Here is a 27966-nt window from a genome sequence, read left to right on the forward strand (position 1 = left end):
GCGCCGGCACTGCAAGGTCAGATTACTTATGATCGATGCATGAATATCGCGTGCGTGAGCGAGCCTCGACAGTACTGAGTATGAGACTTTTGAGTGAGATTGAGAGAGTCATCATCAGAAGCTGCAGTACGAGGCGCAACTGATGTTGTTTTATTCATTATCAGATCATAGACATTACTCGATGGTCTGCTTTAACTTTTAAGTTAGTGTTCTTGATTTATTGATACACTCTCATTGGCATTGGAGCACAGAACTACATGTACAGAGTGAAGACATCGTTCATAGACAACGGAACAGGTGGGGAAATTCTGCTTCTTTCTCATCTGAACTTACTAAATGTAGGCCAACTGCTGTGCATGCTGTTCAGACCGTACATGTACATGTACATGTACATGTGTTGTACTAGTAGTACTACATGTATGTTACTCTGTTCACAAGCCCTGACTAGGACTCTAGAGATTGGTCCGAAAAATTCCATGTAGGCTTGGCCTTATTAGGCCTAAAAAGGCTAAATGCTTCAATATTTTCCAGGCTCCGTTAGTATCAGTGACTATCACTGTGAGTAGGCTACGCTTACTCTGTGCGGGACTTTATAGGCCTAGTTCTGGATCACTTGAAATGAAAACCTAGGCCTACCTCTTTTGTATTGTTTACCAAAACAGGCAATAAGTCTCTCTTAAACGAAATCACTTCCTACTGATTGGCACAGATTTTTACTTCTATTTTAGTTGTAATCCCTCATCTTAAGGTCTAAGTGACACTCTGTCCAAAATTACTTGTCAATTTGAGCTATCCCTGAGGCTGCCAAGGTAATGTTGGTTTAATCTTAGAAGGATTCCTACACTGTTTGATGTACAGTACACCTTGAAAGACGTACACTTAAAAATAAAAGAAGAAAGAGCATCGTGAACGGAAAAGGTTCTACAAGTACGGCCCCTACATTTGGACATTGCCTTTCTGAACATTGACATACATTTTGGCCTTATGAAGTCACTTTTACTCTGCCCTTCATGCAAGTTTTCAAATTTCTATACCCTTTGTCTTTCCTGGACAGATTTTTTTTCCAAATATTATGTAATGCCTTGGGGACTGTAGACAGAAGTGTGCACCCATGGCTTGGTTGTCAGCCGTCACTCTCCTAGAGTGGGACATTGTGGTCTTTTGGTGTATGGTTGCCGCCTCCTTGCTTTTCTTGCTAGTGTTACTTGCCACCGTCTTCTTCCAGGAGGTAAGTTGATTAACCTTAAAGCCTCTCAGGTCCTTCAAAATCTGTTATAATGTTTGGAGGATTTTGCGTGATGAAGGAAAATATGTCCTGTCCATTGTCACTTTTATTTGATACCCCTTGAAAGTAACAAATGTGGCATTGGATTCTTGTACAGTGGGTTCTTTTCCTTGAGGAATTGGGGATAGATGAGAATATTTGAATGACATGAAGGTGTCTATAAATGTTACATTCTGAGCAGGACATTTAATTTGCAGTGACTTGAAATCTCATTCCAGGGCTTGATTGGAAGCCTGGAATGGAAGCCCAGAATGACATACAGGTAGCCTGATGTTCCAAGCTTAGTTGAGAACAATTGTGCACTGCAGTCTCTGCGCGATTGCTCAATCTTGCTGTACAGCCAGTCGATAATTTCATTGTCGTACAATTGTGCCTTCTTTCTAATAGTTCTGAAAGTTTGTTCCCCTCTAAAAAAGTGAAGTTAGAGATTTCATACAGGATCGACTGAAAGCTGTACGCAATCACACTATTGTACTGATTGACTGATTGCACCCAAAATATCATGATGGACTCTGCAGGTGCCGCTTTAAGATAGCTGTACCATGCAGATTTGACCAGTTTTAGCAGTGACCTGGCTCCTATGAGCAGTGGTAGCAAACTACATGTATACTGTACACTGTACCTCTACTGATGGTACATGTATGCATGCACATTGAACATTCTGCACACTGGGGAAAGTTCTTGAAAAGCCAAATTTACATGTGTTTTTAAAGTGATGTAATGGGGATCTGCATGTCCGTTTGCTTCAGTACAGCTTTGATGGGAGGGGGATCACAAGCTAAGTTTACGTAACTTATTAAGGCTAAATTCACGTGAGCACTTTCAGAACAAGAGTTGAAATAGATGGTAGAAAGATTGTCAAAAAATACATGTACAAAGCACCAACTGTTTCCCTTCTGTATTTTGATATTAAAAGCTCTTTTGTCCATTGTAAATATGTTTTTATCAAATGGCAAGTTTGGAGCTCTGTGTGAAGGCGGGTCTGTACTTCTTGCAAACGGGCAAGCGAATCAAATTTCACATCATAAAATGTTGGATTTGCCTGAGTTAAATTGTATTCAACGTTTGCGACTTCATAGTTGCAAATATTTGATCTGGCATCACAAAATTGCATTCCTGTTTGCCTTCACACCAATTACAAACTGTCCTTAATCTGAAATGTCCCACCGGATCCTTTGAATGTTGCCACTATGAAAAGTCTAAGACGACAAGACGCAGTGTTCACACATGATCTTGTGAGACTTGGTCGAATCAAGTTGTATCCAGAGGATATGCTTGGATCCAATCCAACCACTGAAGTGTTCTGACACAGGGACACACACTGGCAAATTTCCAAAGCAGGGAGTTTGTCCCTTCACTTTCATCATTCGAATTCATGTAGGACAATATTTGCAGGTTCCATGTTGGACAGCACTTGTGGCTAGTCTGACAATAGATAAACTTGATACAACCTTCCAATACTGAAACTTTGACTTTATTTGGACAGAGAGGATGGTTTGCTTAAATTGCTACCCTGTATTCACTAAGACTGGAGTTTTGACCCGTTTGAATTTCAAATCAGAATGGATTTGGCAGGACTCAGACTCCTAATTTTTTATTAAATTTAATGCGTTGAGTGAAGGTAGAAGATTCCCTGGCTCAGTTACTTTCAAATTGAGCCCTTTTAGTCCATTTCAGTTCATTTCAAGGAAATTGTAAGTAAACTCATCCAAGAGTACAGTGATCATGTTACGCCTCAACTACAGCATCAGTCCCAGCTATAGTTGGGACTGTCCCAACTATAGTTGGACCCATCCCAACTACCGTTAGAGTGCTATAGTTAGGCCAGCCCAACTACAGCACAGATGTTCAGTGTGGATGTGCCCAGCATGTGCCAGTCATATTGTTGACATTGTCGCGTCACGGATGAAGTGCCACATTTTAGATGAATTATGTCAAGTATGAGATGCATACATAAACCTGGATAAGGTTGAGAAATTTTCCATAGAAATTGGTCAACAATAGTTCGGGCCTGCCCAACTGGCGCACCACATGTACATGTCCCAGCTATAATTGGGACAGACACTATACATGTACAGTGTAGCGGTACAGTAGTTAGGGCGTAACAATTACACAGGTATATGTAAATTTGCCTGATGTACGAGTAATGACAGAAAAACAGGAATCTTTGCCAAGCATTGTATTTGTGGCTCAGTGTACCGGTATGTGAGGTTAACGCAGGTTTCCTCCATTGAACAGTATGTGATTTGCTCACTCTGTTGAAAACACAGCAATTCATGTTGCTGTTAAAATTTCTTGGGGCAGTGTGGAAAATCTGTGGCTGCAGAAGTCCTTGAGATGTGGGCTGCACTTGAAGCCAACTAGTCTTGAGATGTTACAGCAGGCCAGGAAGCACCTTGTGCGTGGTTTGGCATGACTGGTGTAAACAATGTGCCAAGACAACAAGTCTGCTATCAAGGACTGTAAACCCAAAATGCTGCAGTTTTTTCTAGAAAGGAAAGGAAGTTTGTGCTGATGCATACACAGAAATTGTAAACAAGGAATTAAAATCTGGCCATTATGCGAGCCTACTTTGGATATCAAGGGACATAGTGCTGGTACTGTGTAGTTCTGAATGGTTTACATGCTTGCCATTGTGTGTACAGGATTGAACATGAGGGTAGAGGTGCATGTGTAAGCATGCAGGCAACTATGCAGTAACAAAGAAAAGATTCTGCACAGGGTTTCTGTGGTCTTGTTCTTGTAATATTGCCCTTCCTTGTTAACGCTGTCTTAATCCACGGAGGAATGCAAAAATACACAGTGAAGTTTTACATGTACATGTACTGTGTAAGGTTAGTTGAACTGACTTGTGGGCAGTACATGAGCATTTACATGTACATGCACATGTACTCTACATATACATTGTATTTACACAGTAATAGTAGGTACATGTACATTGTACATGTGTACATGTACATGTATAGTATTTTTAAACAGTAAGTACTGTAGTCTGTACATGAAAATCACAAAGGTTCAACTATATGTTTAATCACTCGTTCACCAGGGAATTAAATGTACATAGAAGTGTATAATGTACATGCGTGTGTCTCAAATCATTTCAGCATGTTGCACATTGGTACTGTATTTCTTAGGCCTGTGCCGAATATCTGAATATTCGATGATTAGCGAATATTCAAATATCATTTTCCAAATTTGAATATTTGAATTAAGAATTCATGAAAAGCAAGGGAGAATTTCCTTTTGCTTTAAATGGGAAAAATTGCCCTTTGGAGGCTTGTTTGAAGCAGATTTCTTACGATTCAAAAAGTAAATTATTCTTTAAAAGATTTAAAAGGAATAGAAATTTCACCAGGGCAAGAAGTAGTGGTTGTCTCTTAAATCTTGCTATCATGGTTGGAAATGCTCCCAGACGTGAGAAGCTACAACTTAGTGGTTATAATGTACATTGTGTGCGTTATTGCGATCAATTTTGTATGTGGTTTGCTCATCAACAATCTGCTGGTTGGTTTGACCTAATATTCGATCGAATTGAAGGTCAGATATTCGAATAGTGAATTATTCGAGTTGACTCAGCCCTAATATTTGTTTGTTTCTTTCTTTCTTGTCAGCATTTGAACTAAAAATCAATGTAGGGGTGACTTTTGTGAATTGAATATTCCTTGACTTGAGGCTGCAGTTGATTTGATATGGATTTTTACAACATTAACATAATATTTAAATATTCAAAATTAAAAAAGCCTTCTTTTTGAGGAAACGCTCAATCTCATGCATTACCAGATACCTTATGTAAGAATTTCATTGAAGTGAATTCAGGTTTCTTGTGTTTGTGTGAAACTCTTGTTTCATAATTGATAACCGTGCAAGAATATGCACCACTTCAAATCAAAGGTCATTTATAAAATGCCAAATCCAAGCCAAGCCCAAGCCCCCAGACTTGACTAAATATCTACAATTGAAGTGGATGAGATGCCCTATATCTCTTCTGATATGTTTGCTGTAATCATTTAGGTTTGTTGTTTCCTCTGTGGATCATTCTGACCTGTTGTCAGTTGTCAGTGTTTCTCTAAAGATAAACACGCCTGGTTACCTTGTGAAAATGTAAACAGGGAGATGGTGTAAACAGTGCCTTGGCCTACAATGATCAGTGTAAGAATGCCCCATACAAACCCTCCCAGTCCCACGACTTCCTCCACCATTGTCAGCACCATAACCACCCCTGGTGCTCAGTCACTGGAAAAGTTTATTAGGGGCAACTGCAGATAAAAGTTTGTTCACCCAGGAAGTTTGTTGACCCCAGTCTGGAGAACTGTTCTCAGATGTATGCACAGCCTACATACAGTACATGTACTGTATGTAGTGTAGTGCATGTATTGACGACCCATGGATGAGTCATACTGACCTGCTGTGTGCCTTCTTGTATCAAAATAATGATTGCTTAGAATGGATCTGGCCGATTTCGAACTCTGAAGGACCTTGAATGTAAATGTAGTGGATAAGCTCATAGCTTCATGTACACTGAGTGTGTTTCTAATTTTTGACGACTGTCAATTACATGTATTGAACAATTCCCAGTGTCATTCCTTGTCCAATCAGAGACATACAATTTTTTCATTTTATATATTTATTTCATTTTTCGGGATAATACATACATTAAATTACAGACAAGAAAACAAATAAACACTGCCATAGACATAACAGAAACATAACAATACCCAATCAGCTCCCGCAGGATTACCCAAAAGAAACAAGTTTCTATCGAGGAGCTCTTCTAACTAACTGGATAAATATATAGGGAAACATGACTATTTACAGACATACATGTAGTTTATCAAAATGTCAATCAGATTTATACTTAAATGCAAATAATATAACTTAAGGCTGGCAACATAAAAGCAATAAGTAGCAAAATATCTAAACAAATACGTACAAAAAAGGAAATTATAGAATGTAAATTAGATTTATACTTAATTTCAAATAATATAACTGAAGGCTGGCAAAAATAAAACTATATATTTTTGAAATATTAAGCCATTAGAAAAATAATGTCAAAAAAGTGAATACCAAGAATGACAAGAAATAAGTAGCAAAAATATCCAGACAAATAAAAAATAAAAAAAAACAACAGAGGCAAAGAAATGATAGGGTAAATACTAAGTGGTGAGGGCTGGAGGAAAATACTTTGGGAGTGAAACTCTAGAAAGGATGAGAAATGGGGTTGAGACTGAAAAGATAATCACCCAAAAAATTGATGAAGGATTTAGGGGAAAGTTCAAGGCAGAGTTCTCGGACATTGGAGGGAAGAGAATTGAACGATCTGGGAAAGGGGGCGTACAAAGAAAATTTGAGACAATTTGTTCGACTGTACTGGTGCTTGAAAAGAAGGGTGTCGGTTTTTCTTGTGTTGGCCTGCAGAAGAAAATGTGAGGAAACAGAAATGTTGTTGAAAACTTGAAAAGACACTTAATGACAAACAAAGCACTGAGGTATACAAGTTTGTTGTAGAGGGGAGGTGAGTGAAGTTTGGATAGACGTTGTTCGTAGGAAAGAGAAATAGCAATATTGTAGGGGAAGCAAGATTTGGTGAAGTGACATTGGATCGTCTCAAGGCATTGGATGTGGTTTTTCTGATGAGGTAGCCAAACCAGTGCAGCATATTCTAAGATGGGCCTGCAAAGAGAACAATATAATTTATTTAGAACTTTAGCATTTTTGGAATTTGCGTCGCAAGAAGCCAGCGAGTCTAGAACATTTGGCACGAACAAAATTTACATGTTTGGTCCAGGTTAGGTCATTAGAAAGGATGACACCAAGGTATTTGTAGGATAGGACAACATCAAGAGGTTGGTTAGAATCTGGAAGAAAATAAATGGTTGGTATTTGCTTTCTGGAGCAGGTTACCTGCGTAACTTTGCAGTTGGTTCAGTTAAGTTTCATTTGGTTGTCAGAGCACCATCTGGAAACAGCATTGAGGCCATTCTGTAAAATGGAAATGTCATCTTCACATCTAATAATTCTATTCAAAACAGTGTCATCTGCATATTGAGGAAGAGAAGATTTTACATGGCTAGCTAAGTCAGATTTAAAGAAATTAAATAATACGGGACCAAGGACTGAGCTTTGGGGGACTCCTGAAATTACCGGTATCCAGTCAGAATTGGCTCCTAAAAAGATGACTCGTTGTTCTCTGTTGGAAAGGAAATTACTGATCCATGAAAGTGTGTTATCGCAAATTCCATACTGATGTAGTTTATGAAGAAGGATTGAATGGTCGCATTTGTCAAAGGCTTTGGACCAGTCAAGAAAGATTGCATCAATGCGAGGAGGATTGGAATGTAATGCTCTCTAATTTTAATTTTAAAATACAGAGCAACCATCTGATATGTACAAAGATACGGTACATGATGTACATACATGTATAATCACAATGCCTCACAAGGCTCACATGTTTGACTACTTTGGGGGAAAAAGTCTTGGAATAAACCGCTTTCGCTATAGTTTTTCATTAATATCTTTACATCAGCAATTGTACCTTACTTTTGAAGTTTTGAGAGTAGGTGTCTTTTGGGACTTTTATTAGGTTTAGAAGATCACTTGGGAAAAATCAGTAATCCTGTTAATGTACATGTATTTATCCATGGATTTGGTTTGGAGTTTGACATTTTTTAGTTTTTTTAGAAAGTACATGTACCTGCACTAGTGGTTCAGTTGACCCAATTTTGTTGCTTTATTTACTTACAGTTATATACCTTAGAACAAATTTTCATGATGTGTTTCAGTTTTACATGTGTTATGTACTTCCTCATAGCATTGCCAGAGGTAGTGATTACTCTGTGACATACTTGTGATACGAATTTTAAGGTGGTATGGCTTGTGATTTACTGATGTGGTTTTACATGAAGACATTTTAGGGAATAGATTGAGTGGCGTACATGTATTCTAAAATGTAAGGTGGAGGAGTTGATTTCCCCCCCCTCAAAAACACACTTGGACATACATGAATATGCATGTAGACAGTTTGGATCTCTCCTCCAGACATTTGGAAAATAGCTTCACACAATACTGGGAAAAAGTGGGTGAATTGATTTCTGGATCATATCGACAGGCCCTGGGGTAATCAAGGAAGTGCCAACACTTTGCAAAGCACATGTCATTACATGTTGTTGAGGCCAGGAAATCGGCAAGCGGGTTACTCCCATTCAAAATTAGCTTCAAAGTTGTTTCGTCAGACTGGTCTGTAGAAGTATGCTGTAATTTGGGGGCTTTTTATTTCAGGCAATGTTCAGACTAAATTTTTTTCAGTACACATACCCGGTATGCACACTTACGACATACCTGTGCTTATCGTTATACTCATCGTGATACATCATCCCGTATGCAAATTTGTATTATATCCGGAAACTCAAACTGACACCTACACTTTTGTGTGTGCGTTGCAGAAATTGACCTGTTTATTTTCACTAACAGACAAGGAAGCCCGTAGTGCATGTACATGTACTTAGTCAGAGAATAACACTTTTAAAGGGTTTTGCGTGGATCATTGAGGAATAAGACTTAACATAAAACGCCATCCATCTAGATTTAACTCTTCAATGAGAAAAGTAAATAAAGGAAAGTTTCATAAAACAGAACTGCACTGAGTGTATCCACCCTGAGCAGAAGTGCACCCCCAATCGGCGAAAGAAAGACAGATGGTTACACCTGGGTTCTTGCCTTGCACACGTTCTGCCTGCATGCAAAGACTATACATTGTACATTCTGGAATAAATGTGTTGCACGTACTCAGTGTGCACAGCGTCAAACTCGTATATGCTTGCGTGCATACGCGTTAGTTGGTGCCAGAAGGACCGTCAATTTCAGTCATAAACATGCCCCCTTTTGTTCTGCTTGGAGCGGATACAAAAACCAAAATTGTTTAGTTTTGTAAATTTTATGAGAGAGGAGCCCATGAAGGATGTTTGCGGCGTCAGTGTTGACATGATGTAGTGTACACGTATTTCACAGAAGTGTTCAAATCAAAAAACAAAAGTGCTTGATTGTCAAGAAATGTACCCGGTACATGTCCAACTCTCTGAATGCTTAATTGGATGCCACATCCAGAAGGCATGCTGACAAGTGTATTAAGAAGGGACCTTACTTGGGCTGATTTGATTTGATCAGAATCAACCCTGAGCTAAGGGATGTTCATGAACATGTAAATGTGTAAATGATATTCAGTAATAAGAGCCATACACCAATCCCATTATTTAATTGCTTGTGGCAACGGTACGTTTACAAAATGATTTACATAAAGTCATGATGCATGTTTATACTCATGTTAACACACACTGAAGTTCACACATCCTTTTAGGAGTCGCATGTAATTCTGTGAAAATCGGGTTGACTGGGAGCCTCGTGGTCCCAACCAGTCTTAGCTTTGCCTTTATTTTGTGGGCATTGTGAACATTCGAACAGTTGTAATTTATTCGGCCGGTAGGAAGACAGAATAGTGTTGTAAGGCTCTTGGGCTTGACATATACAGAGTTTGTACATCTTCAGTAGCAGTGAACATGGACTGTACAGTGATGGAAAATCAAACTAACTTATGGAGGCCATTTTCTCTGACATTCCCAGACAGATTAGATTACTAAGTAACTGTGTGTACATATGTCCTACACGTGTACACCTACACGTGCGTATGGGGAGGGTTATGATCCATGTGCCAAAATCTGATTATTTCGTCCACCGTTACTGCATTTACTTGTTCTCATACATACATGTATTTAACATATTTTACTTGTAGAGTTTATATGTACATGTATATGTGTGGCCTTTTTAATGGTCTGTGCACTTTTAGTTGTATTCAGTTGTCTCAACAGAATGCCAGAACCTATCAAAAAGGCGTTGTTTGCAATATCTGAATGAAAAATATGGTAGAATCCAAAAGATATTATGTGTTTTATGCACCGGTACAGTGTACATAAATTTAGATTTTTGGTCATGACAGTGTATTATCCCTTGTTTTAATTCCTCATATTTCCATAGGATTACAAGTTAAAGTCCAGAAAATTTCAACAACAACAAACAAATCTACAGTTTCTCCTTGGGCAGAAGGTAAGTCACCCATGTAAACATGTACATGTACACTATTGTACGGTTTCGTCTCCTTGTGAGTCTTGAGATCATTTGACCCTTTTCTTTAACTCCCTTTATTTTCTCCTATCTTTGAGCACTTGTACAAGCCATCTAAAGCATCTTGCTTGGGTTTATGTGACTTTTACACAGACAGCACGGAAGCGTACTCATGTGACTTTGTACAAAGTAAATTTACAATACACACTGAACAGTGTTCTAGCTACGACCATTTTAGTGCGGGGTAAATTTGTGGATTGTGAAGTGTAGCCAGCGCAGCTCATAGTAGGAGTGGATTTGCGTCCGCTATTGATACCGCTGTTCGGCTGGTCTTGAGCCAAGACTACGAACACGTGCACGCTGCCTCAGGGAAGGCTACATTATATCCCATTATTTCACATCCGGGTCTCGTAACAATGCCAGCTAGACGTTCTCAATGCTTTCTGATGCTTGAAATACTGCTCAATCAAATTGGTACTTTTTCAGTAATATTTCAGTTCATTTTTTTGAAAATCCGTGCTGGGCAGCATAGCCAATTTAAACCCGAGAGGCGGGCAGAAATTTGAAGTGCCGGGTGGTGCCGCCTGGCACTGCCCACTGTGGCTAGAACACTGACACTGGATTACCTTTGAACTTTGTGGTCACGTTCAGTGGCTTGTTTGCACAAGAGGAATTGGAAGGGGAAGTTCTGTCTGTAACACAATATCATGAGACACTGAGCAGACTCCTGTTTGAATCTCATTACACTTGTACATCAACATATGCTTACATGAAACAGAATCTGTTGTCTTGTGCAACAAACATTTTGTGCCTTGTGGAATACGTGGGTTGTATTGTATGACAAATCTCAGCTCTAAGCAAAGCCTGTACTTGGACAAGCAGTACCTTATATGTACCATGTATGTGTACTGTACGTGTGCTAAGGCTGCATCCGAATCTGTTGTCTGGGGCTAGGTCTGGCTTTTCTCCCATTTGTAATGCATGGGGATGAGCTGACAACAGACATAGCTGTAGCTACTTGAAATTGATGCCCTTTTTAGACGGGGTTTAAGACAGTGATTCCACCATCTGAAATAAGTACTGGTATTTGTATCACCAAACAAGTTCATTCAAGGTCATCACTTTCCACTGCCATGGGAAGATTTGGTCATTGTGAAGAAACCCCTTTTTTCCTTGTATTGTTTGATTGGATTTTTTCATGGGGGCTTCCATTTTACAGTCAATTTCATAAAGCTTTTGCTTTTCTCATAATTGTGCCCAGTTGTTACCTATCGAGCCAAGCCTGGGATGGCAGCTCGTTGGTGTCTGCAATAACTTGAGAGTGTGGATCAGGCATCTACCTTTGCCGGGTCAGTGTAGCCAGACACTGCACGGATGCTTTGCAACAGTGGATGCCGAAGCTGAGGTACACTTTTTACTGTAATTCCAAACTCTCTGGCACTGGTATTGATCAGTTGTGGGACTTTAATCAGATTTTTTTTTTGGGGGGGAGGGGTAATTCTGGCTTTGAGTTATCCTAGACTATACTTACATTGTAAGAGCTGAGAAACAAGTGCTGTAATTCTCATGTACATGTCAACCCACATGTAGATGGCATAGATTAGTTTTATTAGTATGATACTATAGAAGGTGAGACTGCTTTTGATCTTTGTTTTTGTTTCATTTCCTTCATTGTACAAAATTACCTTTTACTTAGTTTCAGTTTATCACATTTTCCTTTTCAAAAATTACCTTCCTAATCTCAGGGTATTACCCACACGCTAATCGAAAATTGGTATTATCATTACTAAAATGATGATGAATTGTTCCCATTAGGTATAATATTTATGGCATGTTCAGTGCTGTGTTAGAACACAAAACAAACAAGAACAAATGCAGAAAAAAGTCTCATTCACTCAGTCACCAATGAAACATTTGCTTTTGAGTAGTATTTGTTAGCTGCAAGTTGCTTAAATGTCTTGTAACACTTCGAACTATGCAATATACATGTATACCTTACAAAAACACCTTCAAATTTCTTTTTTTATTCATCTGAACCTCCTTCCAGCAAACAGCTTCATGAATAGTGTATTGATCTGGCCTATAGGGATGTTTCACAATGGGGCGCCTCCAAGAGTTTGCAATGCGTTGGCCAATCACAACACTCAAAATTTGTAGACCATTTCTAAACGCGCATTGGGTCGACAACTTTCGTGCATTGTGATTGGCCAACACATTACAAACTCTTGGTGGCGCACTATTGTGAAACGGCCGGATTGAAAATGACTGATTGAACAGGATTGTAATTTATACACAACAGACACTGTGAAATGCCTTAGTATGGTAATTAGAAAGAAAACATTTAGGGCCTGTAATGCAGTAGACAGGCACCTTAAAATATATTGAATCCAGAATGACTCTTGGCCCTTGCCTTCATTTCAAATTTTAAAAAGTTGGCTTGTTTAACAGTGCACTTTGGAGTATGCAAACACTGTGCAAACCTGCGAAACTTCAGGTGAAGGACAGTGTTGATCTTATCTCTTGGATAATGGTTTGCAAATAAGAGGAAGCCTTGTTCTTTCATTGATACCGACTAAAGTTACTTCTAAACAAACTTTGTCACCAGTTTCTAAAAAATAAAACACAATTTGGTCTGTGATTGTAAAACATCCAGATGGCCATTCCAAAGTACATGATAAGGTGGAAAATGATTGAAAATATTTCAACAGAGAAAAGAGAAGAGGATCGGTGTCTTTGAAGTATTTTGAAGCCCATTAAAACCCATGGGTCACTTTGGATAATGTGGGTTTTTTCAGGTTCCCAACAAAGCCCGCAAAATATGTGTAGAACCTTGTGGGGACCCAACTTGTGCAGTTTAGCCGTGTGTGGTTGAACAAGTAATACTCTTCTCTGGAGGTCATCAGTTAGAATCATTCTCCCATCAATTTCCTTCATGGGAACCTTATCTATTGAACTTTGTTCACAGTTGCTAGTTCGTGTATGCTTTGAGAAAAAAAATGGAGATGCAGATATTAGAATTTTGCCACCTTTCCAGTGTTATATGATGCATGTTAGAAACAAAAAGATCTCAACATGTTTTGTACCAGTCCATTTTTCCAACTCTGGTGTGGCAAAATATGTTGAACTCAATGTAAGTAATTCAACCTGAAGCAGTGTGTTGTTAATACAAGTAGTAAGCATTTTCAATAGATAAACCCAATTATAGATTGGACCCAAATACAAGTCAAGACAAATATTAAAACACAAGGGAATAAACCAGGGACTTAGTGTACATTGATTGATAACTAGCCAGAATGAATAGATTGAGTGATTACATATTAGGACAAGTTTGAACGAGGACCATTTGTCAACCACTGGCCAATTTTGCCTGGCACTCGGGGTATATTTTGTGCAGTGGTCAACAGGGATCTCCACTACATGTACCTGGTAGTAGTCAAAGAATGGTTGTTAAATGTTTACCCAGTGGACACAATGCTTGTAATATGTATGCACTAGTAGTATTAAGGAAAAGGATACACCCTGGTACAAGAGGTTATGACACCCAATTTTTTCCTGTGTGGGGGGGATAAATAAATTTTTTTGGGTAACTATTCCAGGATGTCCTTGCTGCGGTGCAGAACATCACCAAACAGCGGGAATGGGACCCCTCCATCACCTGCATAACCCAGTCTTCTCCTCCGAGGCTTTTGGATGACGTAGACATTGAGAATCCGGTCATGACGGATATGGTCTGCATCACGTCTTCCCCCTCTAAACTCTCTGAGCCTGTTCACAGTGGCCTGTTCGGACTGGACCTTCATTATTTCTGGAGGATCCTGCCGTTTAGCCTAAAACTTGGAATGAAGGTCGGAGATGGGATGCAAGAAAAAAGGGACATCGTTGTCAACAGGTCAGGATGATGCCCTTTAGTCATATTCATTTGGAAGCTGATTAAATTTGTTTACTTAACTTTTCCCATTGGTCTGGATACTGAGTTATGTCAGGGTTGGTACTGAGAACGCAGCTGTTTTGAAATTAAAAGAGGTGTCTCAGACTTTGAAATGCTTGGATGTTCATTTTATTTAGGAATAAAATGATAGCTATTAAACAGGAGCAGGTTACCAGCCAAAATGTATGTGGATTTATATTGCTCACAACTGGTTCTCTGTTATTTTTTGCTTAGCAGGTACTTGTTCATTAGAAGCAGTATGTTTGTATTTAGCAGCTTCATGTGGTTAGGAAGTGTAAGGAAGAGCAATGGGCTGATGCTGGCCCTGACCTTAAGCTTTGTGTTTTTTACTTTTTTTTCAGGCCCGCAGGAAATTTCACTAGCCCGCTGGAATTAAATGTTGACTGGCTTTTTGAACTTCATTATTTCAACCATTTCTGTCAGTTTTAAAACCTAAACGCAGAGGATTCCAAACTGTGACAAATTATAATAAACAACACGTACAAGCAATATCACAACATTCCTATTATTCATCATTACAAATAAGACAAATAAGGGTTTCAAACTGGTAGATGTTTCTTTACTAGCCTGCTGGGCAAGTTAACAAATGCATTTTACTAGCGTGCAACAGTTTTTACAAGAATTTATACACCTATCTAGTGCCAAGGGTGGGGCCTATAATGGTAATATTCTACATACATTTGTACTGTATATGGTGGGACGGGGATTGTTTTACTGTATAGCTTAATGCTTGGGTAGTCTGATCCAATTCAGGAATGGTCCGGTCATTTACTGTTTTGCTAGAGGAGTGTTCCCAATGCAACCAAAGCAATCTGAGTTGTACATGTAATTACTTCCAAACCAAGCTTGGTATTGAGAGCGTTAGGCCCCTTGTTTCATGGGTGCCTTGTTTGGAGTCCACCTGCCATGCCAAGGGGGATTATGAAAGGCTCTGTGTAGCGACATTGGTAGCCCTCTTGAGCCTAGTTTATGAATCATTTTTACCTCTTGAATTACAGGACCTGGAGGGTTGAACGGAATGGAACTTGCTGGATGTTTAGCAAGGACGAAGACAGCATCAAGGCTCCCTACACACCCTGGTGCTATTTATTGATTCAGCCAATACAGGAAGGTATTAACTTTGATAGGGAAAAATGATGAAGTACAAAGAATCCAGTCAGCTCATGTCAACTGTTGAACCAAGTATCACTGGATAAGGCTTTCACTCATCTGATTCATCAGTGTTCTCTATAAAATCTTGAAAGTAATGTGAAAACTGCTACTTACTGACCAAAAAGACAGTGTGATGTTTTGAATCTTTCAGGTATCAAACTCTCTCAAATCCTAGCAGAATCCTTCCTTAGAACCTAGCAGAAACTTCCTCAGATCCAAGTTGCTTCTTTCTCCGATCTTAACTGAATCTTTCTCCCAGTAGAATTTGTTTTGCCCATGAGAAATGGAAATTGTGTTCTTTTTTTTTCAAAATGTACAGCGCCAGTCCTCAGCTTGTCATATCTCAACACTGATCTAAAATTCTTGTGTTCATCCTTCTCAGCATTGGGAAGGAGAAGGAGTGTTCTTCACTTCATCTGGAGTCCTTCACCAGATGCTAGCAAAACAGCCACCGACTTTAGCCAGTGTCTTGCCATGCGCGTGGCTGCCCTTCGCCAGTACATCAAGCACACGCAGTTGAAGCTTCCTCCCCTCACACGCACAACCTTGCAGCATGTGAGTGACTTGCTGCCGGTGTTTGTCGAAGAGGACAATGAAGATGAACTTGGCACTTTGCAAGATGCAGTCAAGGAGAAACCATGCCAAACTCAAGGCAAGAAGAGTTGGGACAGGGAAGGGGCCGAGCCAACTGAGGTGACAAACGTGAGAGTGAACGCTTCCAGCAGGTCGAAGCCGAAGCCTGCCCGCAAGAGCCCCTCGCCGTTAGGTAAGGTGAAGAAGGTGGCCCCCTTGCGGAGCAGGCGCCACCGAGGGAGGGCCATGGGGGTTGGTGGCGGTCTAGGTGGTGGTGCCATCGGTGGTGAAGGGTTGGGAGAAACGGGCTCATCCTCCAGCGAAGACACAGGGTACTCTGATTGGATGAGCAACAAGGGAAGCCTGGAGAGAGACAGCAAAGCCCCCACCGGGGCCATAACCTCTGACCCAGGGGTCATGACGGGAATGATTGATTACATGCTTGGTGATGAAGAGCCGACATCCCTGAAAGGTTAGCTAAATATTGATCATCCAACTCAACTTTCAAAATCAAGTCATATCACCACTTGGTGTCAAAGAATGGAATGGGCGAGTACCTCCGGCGAGCAAGCTCAGTGCTACTGTAATAATGGGTTCGTATGTGCCATTGCAGTTCTCAAACAGGCACGGTCTTTTAAGAAAAAAACACCTGATATCATGCCAGGACAAAAAATATTCAGTACATGTGTGTCAGCCTTCAGCCACCCTGATATGGCCATCCTTGCGTGTATTGATGTTCTCAAATATCCTACACTACATCTCAAATTCTGAATACTAAACTAGTCACTTGGTAAGTCTATTCAGATACATGAAGTTGCTGCTCATGCACAAAGCAATATTTAAAAATCTAACATGGTTCAGTAAATGATATAAACTTGGCTTGGCATTTGGAGTGCCAATATTTTATTAGGTTTTTTCATATGCAGACATGTACATGTATATTCACACTGAGTAAGCACTACGAATACAGTGTGAACTATGTCGGTGCGAGGGCAAAATTGAGTGTGAAAAACAACATGGTACACGTTCACTTATGTGAAATATTGCATCTACTTTTCAAATTTTGCAAAATAACTTGAAGTATGCTCAATTTCTCTGCTATAATTAATACAAGCGTGAGATTTGTCCAGACAAATAGCGCACATGATCTTATGTTACTCCCACTGGAGTGCAGTAGAATACCATTAAACAGTAAGGGTATATGGTATTGAACTGTAGACTCGACCCAGTTGTGCACGTGTGCCATGCACTGCACCACTGCACTGCACTGTCCGTGTCTGTGGAAAACTTCCCAGGCTTTGACTGATCCAAAGGGCTCTCTATCCCCTCAAAGTCATTGATTGTCATGATCGTGGTGGAGATTTTTCACTTGACATGAAAAATCCATGGAAATTTTCGCAGCTTGAAAGTCAGGTGGAAAAAGAGGCTTGGAAGGGGAAAACGAATATTATCAGAAATTAATCAGAAAAATCAACAAGCAAGGACACCGCAGGTAAACGTGGTGCGGTAAAGTGTTGAAGGAAAGTATGGAGGATTGAGGGACATACTTCGGCAGGCATATTTTTTCCTGATTTTTACAGTTTCCTCAAATCTCACTCCTCCTGTTAATAGTCCTTCCTCTTTCTCCCTTTATTAAATAGTGCCATCAACTCGGCACTGGACCACTAGGCGTAGCACTCTTGCTTCATGCAATGATGACATGATTTCCATGTTTTTGTTTTGACAGATGGATCCGAGGAGCTATACACACTAGCCAATCAGTGCTCTTCCGAGCTGTTGGCCCAGTCCAATCAGGTGACAGGGATCAATGTCAACACCAGTGTGGCCGAGCAGAAGGCCCAGACTGGAGGCTGGTTGTAAGTGGTCTTTCTCTTACAAGATGGCGTTTGCGTTGGCTGGTTCAGTTTTTACCACCTTCCTGTTAGCTACTCTATCTACTCCCCTTCAACCCCCATTAGCAAGAATAGGACTATGGAATACTTATAAACCCTTCAAAACTAAAACTATTACAAACCAAAAATCGATGATTCTGACAAACGTTGGGAATATTCTCCATAATGTTTATCCATTTCTCAAAACTTATTACAATTTGATCTTTATCTATTTTCCAAAAATTGTTGGCACTTTCTCTCTAGAAAGCATTTTGTCGTCTCAGTTCTGCATCTGTGAGGTTGAAGATAATGGAAGAATTTCTACATACGACATGTATCTAAAAAAAATGATTGATGGCATAAATGCATCTTTGCTGTTGTTGCTTCTGTACACAGTGCTTCGACCCTACTCTTATCTCCCCTGACTTTCCTTTTGAAAGCTGTTTTACTGATGATGCTGTTTACTAACGCTGCCTTTTGGAATACTGCGTCTGTTTTTTTTCTCTCCACCTCTAGCTTTCACTCACTTGCCAAAGAAGTTGTGATACTTCAGAAGAATCCTGTCCAGGGAAAGTATCATTGGTAAGTCAGTGGTTTAACTTTTTTGGAACTCATCTGTTTAAGAGTTTCAAAGGAATACCACTTCCGAACAAAAAAAGGACCGTATATTCTAATGTCCTGATTGATGAGTGATATTACCAGCCTGGCACCCCGTCCATGTAATCAACTGTTGTCCAACTGTCATTGGACATGGTTTACAGTTGGTCAGTCAGTAGTGTTGCAGTCCAGTCCTTGTCCGAGCCCCAAAAATATATCAGTGTATGTGTTGGTTCAGTAGGAATCAATCTTGAAAAGCTACACAGTATTTTTGGAGATATGGTGTTTGTGATTGTGAGACTGAGTGTTTATGCAGAAAATACGCTAGAAGTGTTCGTGTATTTGCAAAAGGACTCAGACTTGAGTTCCAGTCCGAGTCCTTTCACTGTTTGATATATTTCTTAAATGGCCACGTCATCGTGCCCAAATCCTTCTAAACCTTCCATATCATCATTTGTTTACTTTGGGAAACAGAAAATAGCTTGAAGACAAGGTGTTAGTCAGTGATCATTAACCATCGTTATTTCCACTCACTCCTCACAGCTTCCTTGGGAAAGGTGTAATCCGTGCGCGTCCAGAAGACGTCTTCAAAGCAGTTAAGAATCCACGGACCCGGTTCATCTTTGACAACATGCTGAAGGTATGAAGACACAGTATTTTTCATACACATTGTCTGCATAATCCAAGGGAGCTTGACATTCCAGTACACTTTAAAATGAACTTGAAAAGTCTATCTGTCTCTACGTCAGGCACTTTGGCAAAGGTTTCCACTTGAAGCTCGCGATTAAATTTGTTGTAGTTACGTTCATTGCTGATGCTCTGCAGTTGACATTTTTGTTTTATTCCCCAGAAAATGGACATCATAAAGGAACTCAGTGACAGTGTACAAATAGGTAAGTAAAAGTTCATACTTTTTGACATTGTTTATGAAATATCAAACAGAAGTGATGTAGAGGAGAGCTTACAACAGTCTCATCCTGCCTCATTTTGAAAGTTAAGAGAAAGACGTCAGCAAAGGTAGCTGCAAGGAGCCATGTTTGTTTTCACGAACCTGCTCCATTTGAGGACAGGAGTTCCTTTCCAACTGCCTCAGAAAATCATATTTATTTTTGACTTCTGACACCTGATAGCTGGCACAGCTTTAAGGTTTCTGTGACCTCAGTTGCACGAGCCAAACTTGTTTTTTCCCAGTCAAATTTCCTTGCTGTACAACAATCTCCGGCCTCGGTATTTTGCTCCAAGAGCAACGGTAATTTTCTCCAGGGTTCCCTTTTCTTGCTTGCTGGAAATTGCTTCATGTGCCGTGAATTATGCCTGTTATCGAGCTCCAGCATGTAATAAATGACACCTCACATTATGGGTTTTGTTTCCAGATGCATGACTCGTTTTTTGAATTTGATACTTCAGTCAGCTTCTGGAGTGTGCAACATGTATCTCTTCATGGAATATTCCAAATTTTGAAAGTTGGACCCCAACATCTGTCTTTTTTGAACAATTTCTTTTATTCTGGTACTTTTTGTGTTTGTAGTCCATGCAGTCCATGAGGTCCCTCAGCTTTTGAGGAAGGAATCTAGGGATTTCTGCCTGCTTCAAAGCAGCAAAATTGAGGTAGGAATAAAATTGTCGTGTCAATTATGGCTGATATATTCTCATCCATTGTAAAACCTATGAGCCAAGTGTGAGAATTGACATGTGCATGTTATGTTTCCATGTACACTAAAGCAGTCGCACCATTGAGAAAATGGTGTCTTGTCTTAGGTTCCTACCAGCACTTTGTCTCTGAACTTTGAACCCTTGACAGACAAGGTCCCATCAAATGACCCATCCACCTGTCTTTGGACGGGCAAGTTGCGATTCTGGATGGACACTTTTTGAAATGTACAATTGCACATAACTGGTAGAGTTTTGTACAAGGACAGTAAAACTGACGCTTGGGTTTTTTCGTACAATTTTTTTATACAACTAAAATTTATTTTTGAGTAAAACAAGAGCAGAAAACATACCTTGTAAGCAGACCAACCAACCCTGGTAAGAGCTGGTAAGAGCCCAGGGCCCAATTTCATGGCGCTGCTTACCTCAGAATTCTGTGCTTAAGATCTCCATTCTGTGCTAACTGCTAGCAGAAAAATTCTGCACTAACTCTTTATGCACAAAATCCTTAGTTATGGGATATATGTATGCGCTCAAGCCCAAATTCCTTGCTAACCCCTGCAATACGTTCGCCATAAGCACAGAATTTTCTGCTACGGTAAGTGCCAATTTCTTGCTTGCAGTAAGCAGCACGGTGAAATTGGGCCCAGATGTAGGGAGATTGAGCCGGCATAAGTGGAACCACCAAAATAGAGGTAAAAGAAAATATGCTTTCCTATGTAGATAATTCATGTCCTTCTATCCATTAGGGTTCGTCACACATTGTCTCCTTCACATCAGCAAATGTAGCAGAGTGCCCTCCCTCAGAGGCCATCCCTAGAGCCCACGTTCTACCTAGTGGTTGGGTCATCGAACCCATTGTTGACAACAGAGGGTCTAAGTTCTCCATGGTTACATACATAGCACAGGTAAGTGCCAAGAACAGCAAGTGTAAAGTGGGGAAATATTTGAGAGCACGGTTTAGTGTTGATCTGTGGTAGGTATTCAGCACAACGTGCTGTGGCTAAAAAATGTTACTCGGTATAACAAATCTGCAATTTGCCATGTGGTATTTTGTGGGGCTTTTTGTGGATTGTCAGTTTGATTTGATTGTGTTGATACATTTGAACCAAGTGATCATATCCGCTGATTGGCAGATCTTTTTCCCCTCTTTGTTTGAGAGAACTGTCAAGTTCAATGAGTTCAAGGAATCCTTGTTGGCCTTTGTTACAAAAGTTATCATCTCAAGCGTTGAATTTGCAGAGAGGATTTCCCTGCTTCATAACCAAAGACTGGCTCTGCAGTCCAAGATTCTGGTTTGGCTGATGAACCACTCAATCAGGGTGTTACTGAGTGGCCTTGAGGTCTAGTCTAATCTTGTCATTGTTATGATCTCTTCAAATATGAACAGTTTTACAATTTCAGTTGAACAGAGAGACTGCTTTGCGTGGGCGCTGACACTCTAAACTCCAGAAAACCATAACTGTTAACAATTATGTTATCTAGCCTTGTGTGCGCAATTAAGGCAGTGCAGGTTTTTTTCTATTCGTAGAGAACCACAACTATGCCTACTGCACACACATGGAATAGGGCAGGGATGGGACAAGTGGGTCATCGGGGGCAACTGGCACATTCTTAGACCAAATTAAATTAAAAGGTTATGAAATTGACAAGTTGCGTTTAAACAACTATTTAGTTTTTCAGAGACTAAGCTGAACATAAATTGAGGCCTAAGTGAAAAATATAAATAAACTTGAAAAATAAACTTCAAATCATGATTTAGGATAAAAATGCCTAAACCAAGCAACTCCGTACTTACCTTAACATCCCCAAATCCAGAAATTACCTGACTGGAGGAAAGGTAGAGGAATTTTCTAATTAATTTTTTAAATTGAACTCTGGTGCTTCTGAGATAATTATGATTGCCAATTTCAGTGTTTTATTATCAATTTACTCATTCCACCATTCATTTTGTACCCTGTTGGTGGCAAGCTTTAAGGTTTTATGATGTGGTCCACTTGCCCCTGGTGTGGGGCTAGTGGTCCACTTTTACATGAATTTTTAATGAGTTCATACGTTTTATTAATGTTATTGATTTCAGCTGTGTGCAATAAACAAACACATGTTTTGGTCATGTTTTAATAGTAGTTTTATCCTTTTCCTGGATTATTGAATATGGTTAGAATCAAAAATGTGCCTAAGTGGTCCAGTAGCCCTACTCTTACCTACAATTGTATATTAAACAGGGTTTGATCAATGGTATGCTAGTGGTTATACCAAATAAGTCATTACACATGATCAGTAACCCATCAGTCACATTGCAGAAATTCATATTGCTATTATGTAAAAGCCTGTTGCCCCGAAGCCCTTGATTGATGGCAGGCTGACAAGTATTGCTACCTATGGGAGTCAACAGTACCATCCAATCAAAATAAAATGGCGAAATATTTTGACTGTTTTTCTGGCACAGGTCTGCATAGGTGGCAAGGGTGTACCAGCTAGCTTCATTCATTTCCTCTCCAGACGTGTTCCCCTCAGCGTGGCATATCTTCGCCTCTTTGTTGAAGCAGAGAACATGTAGGAACATTTAAAGACTTTGGCCCCCTCATGCGTAGCAAGTCTTGTGTTTATGTCTTCAGTTAAGTATTTAGTAGATGTTTGTGCTTTTGCCAGTGACCACATATAGCTGAAATCATTTTTCTGTAAGGCTCATCTTTTGGCCAATTAATGCACGGCCACCAATTCAATTTTTGTGCCTGTCTCATAGTACTGAGGATTTACTGACCGTTTTTTTTCTTTAATCAGTATCCATCACTTGCCTTTTTTAGTGTGGCTGAAATTTTTTTTTTCCTTTTCTACCTGCTGTGCTGATAGTTTTCATGGAAAATGTTTGCACTGAAACCTCATTTCAGCTAATACAGGAAAATGGACCTTTTACAATAGCCCTCAGCAAGGCTGGAAGCTTAATGAACCTTTTGTCTCTTACCCCCTCCGCTAAAAACTTTCCAAAATACTGTTGGTGGATTTGCAATAGGGTGAGTTTATAAAGAAGAAAGTACACAGAATGAGATTGTTAAACACCTTACAAAATAGTGCTCGTCTTTCTTGCTGAGTGTAGCAGCCAGACAAAAGAATGCTGAAAATTGTAGGGTGCAGCGGTACACTTTAAAACTATTTTTTATTTCATGACCGGAAATAAAGGCAGGCCTGCGCCTGATGTTAGTGGTTCTGGCTTTCACACCATTGTTTATTCATGAGTGGCAGGCAAGGGTTTTCAAACCATACACAAGCTGTACACTTTTTCAGTGAATGAAATATACAGGAAAGAGGCTGCCCATTCTGAAATATAGAATAAGCGCCCTGGCCACTGTAGCTTGCAAGGTTGAAGAAACCTGTCAAGGGGAGACACTGAGAAGCAGTTACAGTTTTACAGGTGGGAGGAAAACCCCAGAAAAATATTTTGGGTAACAACCCACAGCATCAGGTAGGGACCGAAAACAAAATCCACCTGTGGACCTAGCTGAGCATAAATCCTGGACCCACAGAGGTGAAATGCGAGGAGAGATCCACTACACCAAGCTGACTACCACTGCATTAGTAGCAGATACTGAGGAAGTTAGGTTAACACATCATATTCATGACTTAACTCTCTCAGACCTTGATCCTTGACACTTAATTTTGCCATGGACGATTTGTCAGAATAGATGATGATAAGCCCCCATTTCACCTCATTCGTACCCACGTCTACATTAAATGGGACCTTGGAGAGGTTAAGACCAAAAAGTGTCATCAGTTTCCTGCATAGTGGAGGATCCAGAGGTACTGGAGAAGGATCCAAGCAAAAATCTTTGGGAGATGGGGTGAATGTGTGTTGTGTATAAAATCTAGCATTGGCATGTTACAAAGTAACATGAGAGCATTAGAATGGTACATGGTAACCAACTAACATAGGAGCATTAGAATGGTACAACATTATTTTGGAAAATTCTTTGAAGTTACTTAGTTTTAGATGGAGTTGTCATTGAAAGTGCATACACTAATGACAAAATGAAAGTTTAGTCGGCAGGATTTGGACATAAATTTATTCTCATCGTATTTTTGGTAACATTTACTTTTTAATCTATCGGGAAATGCTATGGTGCTTATTTATATTTTGATTGCAAGAAATCACTATGCCAATTTTTATGTGCAGTTTCTAACTAATTTGAGTGAGCCTTTGTTTTGTTCAAGTGAATGTGTGATATCAAATGGCTTGTTTTTCCTTATTTCTAAAGCCACGCTTAATTTGACTGAGGGAAGAACTCTGAGTAAATAAGAAACTAACCTTGATAGCTTCTTGTCTGACTAGAAATTAGTGCCAATTATATGATTTAATTATAAATTGAAAAAGCAAAATTATATCTTGCTATGGAAGTTTGGTGTTCTAATTTCTGAGGGGAAACCCTCCAACCAACATATTCTTGTGATTTCATAAATTTTCCAAGACTGAAAAATTTCTGAGAATTTGTAGAAACAATTGTAATGGCCAGTATTTGTCAAGGATGGGAGGTGTCCCAAAACAGACTGATACATATACATGTACATGTATATAGCTGTAAAATTTATGTCCCTCAAAAGTTGTGAATCTTAGTTGACATAAAAAAATCTAAAGCTTAGCATGCATTGAGCTGGTCTTGGAATGCAGTTGTAGAATTATCTGGGCACCCGAAAATTTGAGGCTGTCACTGACAGGGCTAACAGGTTGCACATTTTGTAGTTTTCAGGCTCATTTATGGGGGGGGGTGTCAATGGTGTACCATCCTTAAATACCTAGTATGGACTCATTAACAAACGATGTCAACACGATGCAGGGAGGAAAGATATTCTGTGGACTTACCCATGTCCAAAGGACATTTCCCCATCTCACAACAAGATTGTAAGAGGCATTTGGGGGTTAGGGTTATACCGGTAAGTCGCCAAAGGAAAAGGAGCATTCGAAGAAACCTTACAAAAGAAACCCAGCTTCAAATGGTCTCCATGGTTACAGAAAACTGGGCATGCATGAAAACAGGAATTTCCACTCTGGGTATATAACATAAACCTGTGTGTGTGCATGAATCCTGCTCCCAAGTGCGATATCTTCTCATTGTAATTGCTACATTTGTCTGCAAAACAGCTTTAATCAAACCGGTGCTGAAATACTTTTTTTTTTTGTCAGTCAAGCATTCTGGTTTCTTTGGACTGCTGGAAAGCTTTTACTGATTGATGTAAATGTGCAGTTTGGATTAGGAAGCAGCTGAATGAAAACATATTGAGAGATCTCTAAACCTACTTGTGTAATAGAATATTTTTAATCCTTGATTGTAAAGTCTAAATTTATGCCTTTTTTTAATCCTACTTTTTAAGAGCAGGTGTATGTAAATTGAAAGCAGATTAGTTGTGTGCTTTGCAAAAAGTGAGCAAATTCAAGCAAATTGTGAGTCACCGCGGGACAGATAAATACACCTACTGAATAAGAACACATGTAATTGCAACTTTGTACGAAAGGTTTATGGTCTTTTTAATCTCAGTGCCAGTTATGTTACATAATCTTACTGTAAACAAAAAGCTAATGAGAATATAATGTATACAGACAGTGGAAGGCGACCATGAAGTTACGTTTAATATGAGAAGTATTTTGGAGTAAAGATGGTGCATGCATTTTAATCAGTGTAAAATTATTGCATTCAATTCCGTGTTAAGACACAAGAGAAAGGCAAAGAGCTTCTAAATTATCTTCTTCAATTTTGACGATGCATTGTCCAGAGATTGGGTGTGTTGGAAGGTAGATAAGGGAGTTGGGTGTTCTGTGGGTCGTCAGGGAGCTGTTGATGGAATTCTTTGTTGTTGAAGAGATCTATATTTGAAAAGTTGGATTTGCACTTTGCAAACAAAATTTCATACTCTTTAGTGTTGTACTTTCTGTGAGCTTATGGGAGAAGCATCACAAGCTGGCTCAGGTTTAGGACTTTAACGCACAATATCTGGCTTTAACTACTTGATGTTGGATGCTGTGTAAACACACAATTTTTCTGATATGTTCCACGGAGGACGTGTACATTCATTCTAGAATTCCTTTTTCATGTCCACAGTTGACATATTAATGCATCATGCTTGCTTTTTAAGAATTTGCAGGGGAAAAAATGCCGCAGCTGCTTTTTCGAGTGAGAAAATCCGACATTAACTGGTGGAATTTAACCCCCACCCCCCCAAAAAATCAGCGAGAACGAGGCAATAGTCACAAGAAACTTTGCTTGTACATCCCTATTTGAAGGTTTGATCAAGGCCTCATCCATTTTTGTGGAAAGAGACTGAGCTAGTTTGGTATTTCAAAAAGCAATGTTATTGGAGAAAAAAGCATGAGACATCACACCAGGTTAACCCTAAAACAGCTGGAAGGGGGGGGGGAATCCGCCGACCTCACAGGTGCATGTTGATGTTCTGCAGTGACCTTTGGTTTAGGCATGTGCTGTTGAAATACATTACTAGCTCATTCCTAAACCTGTGAAAGCCCAATTATTTGCAAACTCTGTCTTGACTGTTCACATAAATTGACTTGATGGAGTTTCAAGGACACAAGGGGTGAGAAAAAAGATATTGACAGGGAATAATAAATTAACAATACGGGACCTCAGAAGCTCGCATTACATTTTAGAGGCCAGGAAGTCTTAAGATATTTGTGTTTCCTTAGTAACTGTAACTTGAGTGCATGAAAAGACATTATTAATACATTTGAAAAAAATGTGAAGGTTGAGACAGGTGTTTTAGTGCAACAAGGGTGGGGTGGATTGGCAGGGTAAGAGTTGTAATTGGGTACGCCCCACCCGTCCAGCCCCACTCCTCCAAATAATGACTTTGTCAACTCACCAAAAAGAGAAATTTTCCAGGTTTTTTTGTTTTAATGTAGTACTTTTTTAGTTGGTTAACCTCTTCCCTGTGGAAAGGGCTGTAGTGTAGAGTCACACTCAGTGTGCAATACAGCAGAACGTAAGCAGAATTAAAACTGTATTTAGAGTTTTGACGAGTCCAAAAGTGGTAAAACTACTAATTATATTATGTTTTGCTGAAATAAAATTTGTGTCCCCTGGAAACATGTCCTTTAAAGTGCTTTAAAACTCTGAGAGTACCTCAGTTCAGTAACACTTACCTAGAGTTGCTAAGTCTTCCTCCGAAGTTTGGGGATGAAATAAATGTCTTTGTATGAACATTCGTTTACAGCATATTTGCTTGTTGGTGTGTGTGTGTGCAAGGGTGAGCACTCCTTCGCGTTACAGGGAAATTTTTTACTATTGGCCAAAGTAAGACCCAATTGTGACATTTTTAGTCACCACAACATTTATGCAGGGGCAAGTGTATGCTTTTTTTGGGGGGGGGACTTGTCCCCGTGTTTTTGGTCCCCACGTGTATATTTTTAAGGTAAGAAGCACACTACATGTGAACACAGGATTCGGAATCACTGAGGTCTTGGTCTCTAGCGGGAGGGGGCGTGTTCTCCTTTAGTATTGCCAGTGGTCATTGACCTTTTTCCCTTTTCTTTTATCATCTGATGTTTTAAAGTTTTTTCTGAAGTTCCAGATAACCTCGACTCCAGCCCTAACGGGAAATTTTGGATGTCATGAGAATTACCGTCCGGCTGGACACTCATCAAGCTGGTAACAGGCACAGACAAAAATTGAAGTTATGACTTTTATTTGAGTCTTTTGCCTCTGTAACTTCCGTGGGTGTGCTTAGTACGACATTGTGACCATTTGCTCCAATAGTTTTCTTCGCTGGTAACGCCA

General features: G+C 39.7%; 1 protein-coding gene across 1 annotated transcript; it reads left to right on the top strand.

Moving 5' to 3' along the window:
* On the top strand, positions 1-27405 carry LOC110979629 (uncharacterized). The gene is made up of 14 exons (XM_022235615.2): positions 1-297; positions 1055-1228; positions 10310-10378; positions 11658-11801; positions 13993-14285; positions 15344-15456; positions 15880-16542; positions 17797-17926; positions 18458-18523; positions 19082-19178; positions 19389-19431; positions 20067-20146; positions 20938-21096; positions 22638-27405. The coding sequence occupies exons 2-14, from the start codon at positions 1112-1114 to the stop codon at positions 22746-22748; spliced, it is 2085 nt and encodes a 694-aa protein (XP_022091307.2). The 5' UTR covers positions 1-297; positions 1055-1111; the 3' UTR covers positions 22749-27405.
* Positions 27406-27966: the final 561 nt, after the last annotated feature.

The sequence above is a fragment of the Acanthaster planci genome, linkage group LG01 (genome assembly GCF_054643075.1).
Source record: "Acanthaster planci isolate LZ-2023a linkage group LG01, COTS_SCS, whole genome shotgun sequence".
Taxonomy (NCBI): Eukaryota; Metazoa; Echinodermata; class Asteroidea; order Valvatida; family Acanthasteridae; genus Acanthaster; species Acanthaster planci.

Bases quoted from the DNA above. Each gene is read 5' to 3' on its own strand.
- LOC110979629 (XM_022235615.2), top strand. From the start codon at position 1,112: ATGGCTTGGTTGTCAGCCGTCACTCTCCTAGAGTGGGACATTGTGGTC. The intron at 16,543-17,796 runs GTTAGCTAAATA...TTGTTTTGACAG, and splicing joins AGAGCCGACATCCCTGAAAG to ATGGATCCGAGGAGCTATAC. The intron at 17,927-18,457 runs GTAAGTGGTCTT...CTCCACCTCTAG, and splicing joins GCCCAGACTGGAGGCTGGTT to CTTTCACTCACTTGCCAAAG.